Below are 7796 nucleotides of genomic sequence, written 5' to 3' on the forward strand. Positions count from 1 at the left end.
TCAGCTTAAGTTAAGTTAGGTACTCCTCTTAATAAAATATAGTGACTCAAAATGTGCTCAACCATTTATACGGGCAGTTTTAAGGAACAGGCTGGTGCAGTTTCTTAATGCCAGCAGGAGTGTTAAGGACGTCTAAAATACGCATTGGACTGTCGCTCAGAGAGCAAACAGCAGCGCAGTTCGCGATATTGAGGTCAGTGGGACACGTGACTGGCGCTGTCCAGTTGGATTCTCTGTTGACTACCGGAGCCTGACAATCGCACGATATGCATCTGCTATTAACGTGAATTTCTCTCCTTGGATTAAAATATATAGCCTAGCCTCGGCGTGATCATGGGACAATGTGGTGTTATTTCTTCGAAGACGGTTTTGGTCTTCCTAAATCTGATTTTTTGGGTAAGTTCCCTACAGTATAATAGCTTGAATGGATGCAGTGGTTAGCGGGCACTATGGCATAGCTCTGCAGGGATAGACGTGCTACAGCGAATGAGCTGTTGTTTAGATGCATAATCGACAGGCTTTTAATAGACTGAAATCTATTGTGCTTTTGACTGAAAGCACCACTAAATAAATCCAAGCGCAGTATTGGATATTAGTTATGTCTATTTTGTCCCTACCATGTGTCTTGTCTTAGCAAGTTGGTTGAATGTCAAATCACACAGTACACATATTATATAATGAAAACGTAGTTTTAGCGTTGTATATGTAATACAAGATCGCTCTATAATCAAATATATCCATAAAATAAGAATAATCGCAAAGAAAATCAAGATTCACGTTACACCTTTTAATATCGTATAGGGATTTTTGTAGAGCAGGGATAATTATACTTTTTGTTTTTTGTTCATTTATTCTGAAAATTTGCGCCAAACGATACCTAAATCGAGTTTATTAACGAAACTGGAAGTATATGATTGTTACAGCCATGATAGGCCTACCATGAATAATTATAAAAATGTCAGTACTACACAACTCAAAACACTATATAATTTAATATCATAATACACAGGCTTTTATTTGGACAATTTTGATAAAACCAAAGCTACACTTAGAAAGTATGTCAATAAAATACATTATGAAATCTAACTTATTCCACATTGGTGGCCCTGGACCAGTCATAAGGGTCATTTTCTAAAAAAAAAAAAAAGCTTTCTATTGATGTATGGTTTGTTAGGGTGCAATAAAATCAAAATGTAGAAAAAAATGCCTTTGAAGTTGTCCAAATGAAGTTCTTAGCAATGCATATTACAAATCAAAAATTAGGTATTGATATATTTATGGTAGATAATTGACAAAATATCTTGATGAAAAATAATCTTTACTTAATAATGATTTTTGTCATAAAAAATTTGATAATTTTGAGCCATTGTTGGCAATTGCTACAAATATACCTGTGCGACTTATGACTGGTTTTGTGGTCCAGGGTCACATTTTAATTTTGTGGGAAATAAAAGTGCTTAAAAAACAAAAATATATAAAATATATATTAATATGTTGTACAACAACTAACAACATTTCTGTTGCACCCTTTCAGGCTGCTGCAGGTATACTGTGCTACATTGGGGCCTACGTTTTCATCACGTATGATGATTATGATCATTTTTTTGAGGATATCTACACTTTCATCCCCGCCATGGTGATAATTGCTGTGGGCACACTTCTTTTTGTCATTGGTTTCATTGGATGCTGTGCCACTATTCGAGAAAGCCGCTGTGGCCTGGTCACGGTAAACTACAGTCTGACACCCCTCATTTTCACATAAATAGCTCTGATCATTTTCCTGATTGTTCTTGTCTGCTTTTTTTCAGTTCTCTGCAGTGCTTCTACTGGTGTTTGCCACAGAGGTGGTTGTAGTGGTGCTAGGCTATATTTACAGAGCCAAGGTTGGAAATTATTAAATGACAGGCTACACACATCTGCGCAGTGTTGGGAAGGTTACTTTGGAAATGTAATAGGTTACAGATTACAAGTTACTTGATTTAAAATGTAATAAGTAGTGTAACGTTTCAATTACTTTATAAAAGTAATGTAACTTATTACTTTAATTACTTTTTGATTACTTTTCTAAATTTCGAATATTTTCAACTGTTATTCATTTTGAAACATTTAAACCAGGCAGAGTTAATCTTACAGTAGCACTCAACATTGATTATTGTCAGACTTTCAAAATCCTTCATCACTTGAATTAAGTAAGGGATAATATACATCTTTATTTTACGGTAACACCTGGCTACATTATCAACAACATTATCCCACTTATTACACAACTGCTTCATAGATTATTTAGATGTTTAGGTCAAAATTATTAGACACGAAACACTGAAATATTTGAACGCAAAGGACAGTAGAGAGATGACAGGAAAGAGCTGTGAGGAGAGATGGGGAGCGGGATCGGCAAAGGACCTCGAGACGGGAATCAAACTAGGATCACCGTGAGCACAGTTGCACTATATGTCATAACAAGATCATAACATAAATAACATCATAAGAAATAGTTTAATAGCTGTGATACTGGGTTTGAAATTAAATGTTTGCATAGTTATGACAGGAAACACCAGCATCTAACAATGCCTTCTTAAAAAATAAAGTTTATTTATAAACCCAAATAGGAAATAAAACAGTTATCGAATAAGCATGTGTCCCATTCTGTGTCCTAAACTCCTGAAACATTGGTGTCTCATTTTAGAGCAGTCAATACAATTTATGAAAGAAGTCAATTAGATCTGTAATTGGGGGTGAGTGTGTGAAAAAATTCAGATGTAATCCCCTTTGTAATCGCTGGCATTTTTCAGAAGTAACTGTAATTTAATTACACGTTTTCTCAGTAACTGTAACTAATTACAGTTACATTTATTTTGTAATTAAATTACGTAATTTCGTTACATGTAACTAGTTACTCCCCAACACTGCATCTGCGTATAAGTAAGTGTCATTGATAAAAACATTGCGTCTTTTCTTTTACTCTGAAAGGTTGAGGCTGTGGTGAATCACTCTATTCAGAAAGTATATAATGAATATAAAGGCACCAACACAGATGCTCCCAGCAGGGCCATCGATTATGTCCAGAGACAGGTAAGTCCATCAGTTCCTTTGTCTCTTTTTTCACCCTTTTTCTATTTCAATCTAAACATCTCTCCTTACAATATTTCACTTTTAGCTCCACTGTTGCGGAATTCATAACTACTCTGATTGGATGAACACTCACTGGTTTATCGAGTCCAAAAATAACAGTGTTCCAGTGAGCTGCTGCAAGCCCACCATCAGTAATTGCACTGGGACGTTAATGCGACCGGGAGACCTCTACCCAGAGGTAACGCCCTCACACACATTCTACAGACCTGCAGTCCAAAACTGTTAAACAATAACTCATTTAGTCTAACTGAACTTCTTGTTACAGGGCTGTGAAGTTCTTGTAGTAAAGAAACTTAAGGACATTATGCTGTACGTCATACTGGCTGCATTAACATTCGCTGCCATACAGGTAAGAACTCATTTGCAGTTATACACTCAAATCATTTGTCATTTAAAGGAGTAGTTCACTTTCAGAACAAACATTTACAGATAATGTACTCACCCCCTTGTCAATCAAGATGTTCATGTCTTTCTTCAGTCATAAACAAAATGTTTTTGAAGGAAAGCATATCAGGATTTCTCTCCATATAATAGACTTCTATGGTGCCCCCGAGTTTGAACTTACAAAATGCAGTTTAAATGCAGCTTCAAAAGGCTCTAAACTTCCCAACCGAGGAAGAAGGGTCTTATCTAGTGAAACAATCGGTTATTTTCGAAAAACATTTACAATTTCTATACTTTTTAACCTCAAAAGCTTGTCTTGTCTAGCTCTGCATGAACTCTGTGTATTCCGGTTTAATAGAGTTAGGGTAAGTCGAAATACTCCCATCTCATTTTCTCTTCCAACTTCAAAATCACCCTACATCGCAGCAGAAATACAGACCCAGTGTTTACAAAATGATCGTACAAAGAAAAAAAGCTAAAACGGTGATGTAAGACGGAGGAGAAATTGAAATGGGAGTTTTCAACATACCCTAACTGTATTGAACCTGAATACATAGAGTTCAGACAGAACTAGACATGAAAAGCATTTGAGGTTAAAAAGTATATAAATTGTGTTTTTGGAAGTTCAAACTCGGGGGCACCATAGAAGTCCACTATATGGAGAGAAATCCTGAAACATAACTTCTTTACAACTGAAAAAAGAAAGACATGAACATCTTGGATGACAAAGGACTGAGTACATTATCTGTAAATTTTTGTTCTGAAAGTGAACTACTCTTTTAAGCAGTGGTCTATCCACCTTTTGACCTATAAGAGTGGGTGTGGCCATTTGTACATTTTATGGGTCTGCTTCTGGTCTCATCCGTGTCCAGCTATTTTTAGCTGTACAAAAGAGCTCATTTTGCTGCTTGATATTATGAATTGGTGTGTCTTATCATATTATTTTAACGTATTATCTTAATTATGAGCACACTGGTTTGTAGTGCAAACATGCAACGTTTACTGCACGTTGTTATTCTTCTTGTTATTTCCCTATAGCGGATAATGAACCACAAGTCTTACGCATAGGCTTACTTCTGCGTTGAAGAAAAAGGTGGATATGATTTTAACAGTAAACACTGAAGTGTAAAATAATGAAAACGCCACATAAAAATGTTTTACTTTCAAATAACCTAATCATAGTAATTAGTTGGTTACTGAACACATGAATAAATATGTGGACATAAATGATTAGTTTGAGTTAACATTATTTTATAATCTTACCTGGATATTAGATTAAAGTTTCTGCTAAAACATAAATAGTCCATTGTAATGTACGAAGCAATCGGCCTAGCAACAAATAGGTAACGGAGAAGCCGGCGAACCAAACTTTTCATGGTACCGATGTTAGGAAATATCATGCTGCATTCCAGACAAAGTAGGTGTGAATACTCAGTTTGATTTTCCCACTTCCGAACGTTATGTACATTAATTAGAAAAATGCTTGCTGCAGAGCCAATACAGGGTTTAAGGTTTGTTACGGTTTGGTCAGTTACCTGGATGTGCGGCCATATCGAAGATACTTGGATGTAAACAACAGCATGGATTGCACGGTTAATGTACTAATTTCTGCTGTCTAAACCACTGAGAAAAAACGCGTGGAAGCTGCTAAATCATATAGAGAAGAAATTAAGTAAGCAGGAAGAGGTGCAATATTTTGACAAACTAAAGTAAATAGGTGGTAAAGATATGTACGAGCACTATTAATTAAGACATTAGCCTAATTTTTCACCTACCTGAACGGATTCTTGCTCTGGTTCAGTTTGGCCCACCACAGATGCCTTTTGTTCCTCAAGACAGTTGTTTGCACTCTTCTCCTTGATTTGTTATAACTTTTGGCAGTGTATAGTACTCCAGATATTTTTCCCCATCCGACCGATTAGTACAGCTCAAAACATGACAATAATTGACCATTTTCAGCAGCAATAGTCAGCAAATTATGCAAATTTTGTTTGGTTCAGTGGCATTGTTTACATTCAGTGCCGATTATGGTTGATGACACTTCGTAAAAACACTCCATGGATGGAGCTTGACATGCAGCTCCCCATCTCTGGACGTTATTAGTGGAGCTTGAAGTTTCAACCACACCCTAACACTAACCGTAACTCTATTCCTAAACATAACTAGGTCAAGCTTTACCCATTAGGTCTGCAGAGGTCCACCCATTTGACCTATTTGGATCTGCAGTGATCACCACTTGTCTAATTTCAAGTATGCAACACAAGATGGCGCTATTACTCAATGTATCTCAGTGTGGCAGTGTCCTTTTTTCTTTTCTTTTTTTAAATTGACAGTAGGGAAATATAGAGTCAAAAACAAATGAATATATAAAGAAATAAAATTGGATTTTTTTTAACTTATATCAAAAATCAGTCTTGCATCTTAGCTTTATAACGAAACTTTGTTTATTGTTTATGACTCTATAAACTTTTTACTATAGTCATTACATGGATCATATTGACTTATTATTTAAAAGTTTCTTGAGTTACACTTAATTAGGAATCACATCGTTAGACAGTAGTGAACATACTCTAGCTAACATATGGAAATGTAAAAAGTATGTATTTTTATTATTGCACTTTAAAAATGGAGTCAGAAATAATCTGCTGTTGTTGATAAATAATATGAACTATAATGCCTCCTTGATGTTAACAGATAATGCAGAATATTTAATAATTTTTCTTGTCAGCATCCTCAGTGTAATTGTATGTTTTGACCATTGTTTCCTTTCCTTTGCACAGATGCTTGGGCTGCTGTGTGCGTGTGTGGTCCTTTGCCGCAGAGGTCATGACCCTGCCTATGAACTGCTTGTCAGCACGGGTATAGATGCCTGAGTGGTACCGCATGGCATCATGGGAATGGCTGGTCCTCCCAGCCAGTGTTCTGTATATATTTAAACTGAATCAGGCTACCACTTTTCTACACTTATATTAAAACCAGTTTCAATACCCTTGTTTGACATCAAATTAAAGCTTTGACAGCTTGAGTAGCCTCACACTGCTTTAGTTATGAAGAAAATGTTCCTTAAAAGTATATTGAATTCTTTATTTACAGCACTACTAGACTAGAGTCTGATGAGCAGAAAATAATTCAGCTGTTTATTATATTGTAAATATTTTACACTAATTGATTCCATGTGTCATGGTAATGTGATATTCTGTGTTATTATAAGTGGTTGTTAGGCCAAAGACTGAAGTCACTGGTTGACATAGTTCAGATATTTTCCTTATTTACAGTATGTGTTGTAGAAGTAATCCTTTTATGGAGGGAAGATTGTTTTAAAAGTTGTGTTTATTTACATATTTTTTTCTGACAACTTTCCTTTCTTCTCATTTAGAGCTTATCTTTAGATAAGCAATACAAAGGGTTTAAACTAAATCATTATTTTTAAATCTAGCAGCAATCAAAGTTACATAACATAAAGCATGAAATACACTAGCAGTCAAGTAATTGACAGTAAAACAATCAAAAGCGCAAGTCTAACAAAATAATTTAATAAGGCATTTTTCCTGGAAACGTTTACAACCTAAAATGGTTTCCCAATGCCTGGGACCAGGGAAAAATATTTGCTTTAAAATAATTTACCTAAAAACAGCGCATTTACTTTTCAAATGAACCTTTTTAGCAACTTTGTCCTTTGAGTGTCATTCTAACTGAAGTATTGCTCTTAAAAGGTCACTCACATGAATGCTCATGTAATGCTCACAATGTTCACTGTAGCATGAAAACACTCATGTTTTCGCACATATTTATACATTCTTTGACAAATTCATGCTTTTCACTTCTCCCAGCAGAAGTATAACAATGACTCATGCAAAGTACCTGCTGTAATGTATGTTGATCCGGGTCAGTTCAATAAATCACTGAAATTAAAATGTGCTTTTTTATATATTTTATTCAGAGCTTGGTAGTATTGATAAAATGTAATCTGGATTATGCAATCAGAGTCCAAAAATGAAGTACAATCAGATCAAACGTTTGCATACACCTTGCAGAATCTTCAAAATGTTAATTATTTTACCAAAATAAGAGGGATCATCCTTCAGGTTCCACAAATTCTTTGGTTTTTCAGTATTTTTGTGTATTTGAATCCTTTCCAGCAATGACTGTATGATTTTGAGATGCATCTTTTCACACTGAGGACAACTGAGAGACTCATATACAACTATTACAAAAGGTTCAAATGCTTGGGGGTGAAAACTTTTTTAATTTGAAGATGAGTGTAAATTTGACCTATTTTG

General features: G+C 35.3%; 1 protein-coding gene across 1 annotated transcript; it reads left to right on the forward strand.

The window, feature by feature from the left end:
• Positions 1 to 212: 212 nt before the first annotated feature.
• tspan3b (tetraspanin 3b) lies at positions 213 to 7424 on the forward strand. The gene is made up of 7 exons (XM_073837122.1): positions 213 to 396; positions 1535 to 1726; positions 1809 to 1883; positions 2971 to 3072; positions 3158 to 3310; positions 3398 to 3481; positions 6297 to 7424. Exons 1-7 carry the CDS (start codon positions 334 to 336, stop codon positions 6387 to 6389), a joined length of 762 nt encoding a protein of 253 aa, XP_073693223.1. The 5' UTR covers positions 213 to 333; the 3' UTR covers positions 6390 to 7424.
• The last annotated feature ends 372 nt before the right edge of the window (positions 7425 to 7796 follow it).

The sequence above is a fragment of the Garra rufa genome, chromosome 3, assembly GCF_049309525.1.
Source record: "Garra rufa chromosome 3, GarRuf1.0, whole genome shotgun sequence".
Taxonomy (NCBI): Eukaryota; Metazoa; Chordata; class Actinopteri; order Cypriniformes; family Cyprinidae; genus Garra; species Garra rufa.

Excerpts from the sequence above, each read along its gene's own strand:
- tspan3b (XM_073837122.1), top strand. The coding sequence starts at position 334 with ATGGGACAATGTGGTGTTATTTCTTCGAAGACGGTTTTGGTCTTCCTA. Across the intron at positions 1,884-2,970 it reads GCTATATTTACAGAGCCAAG|GTTGAGGCTGTGGTGAATCA; the intron begins GTTGGAAATTAT and ends TTACTCTGAAAG. Across the intron at positions 3,311-3,397 it reads CGGGAGACCTCTACCCAGAG|GGCTGTGAAGTTCTTGTAGT; the intron begins GTAACGCCCTCA and ends TTCTTGTTACAG.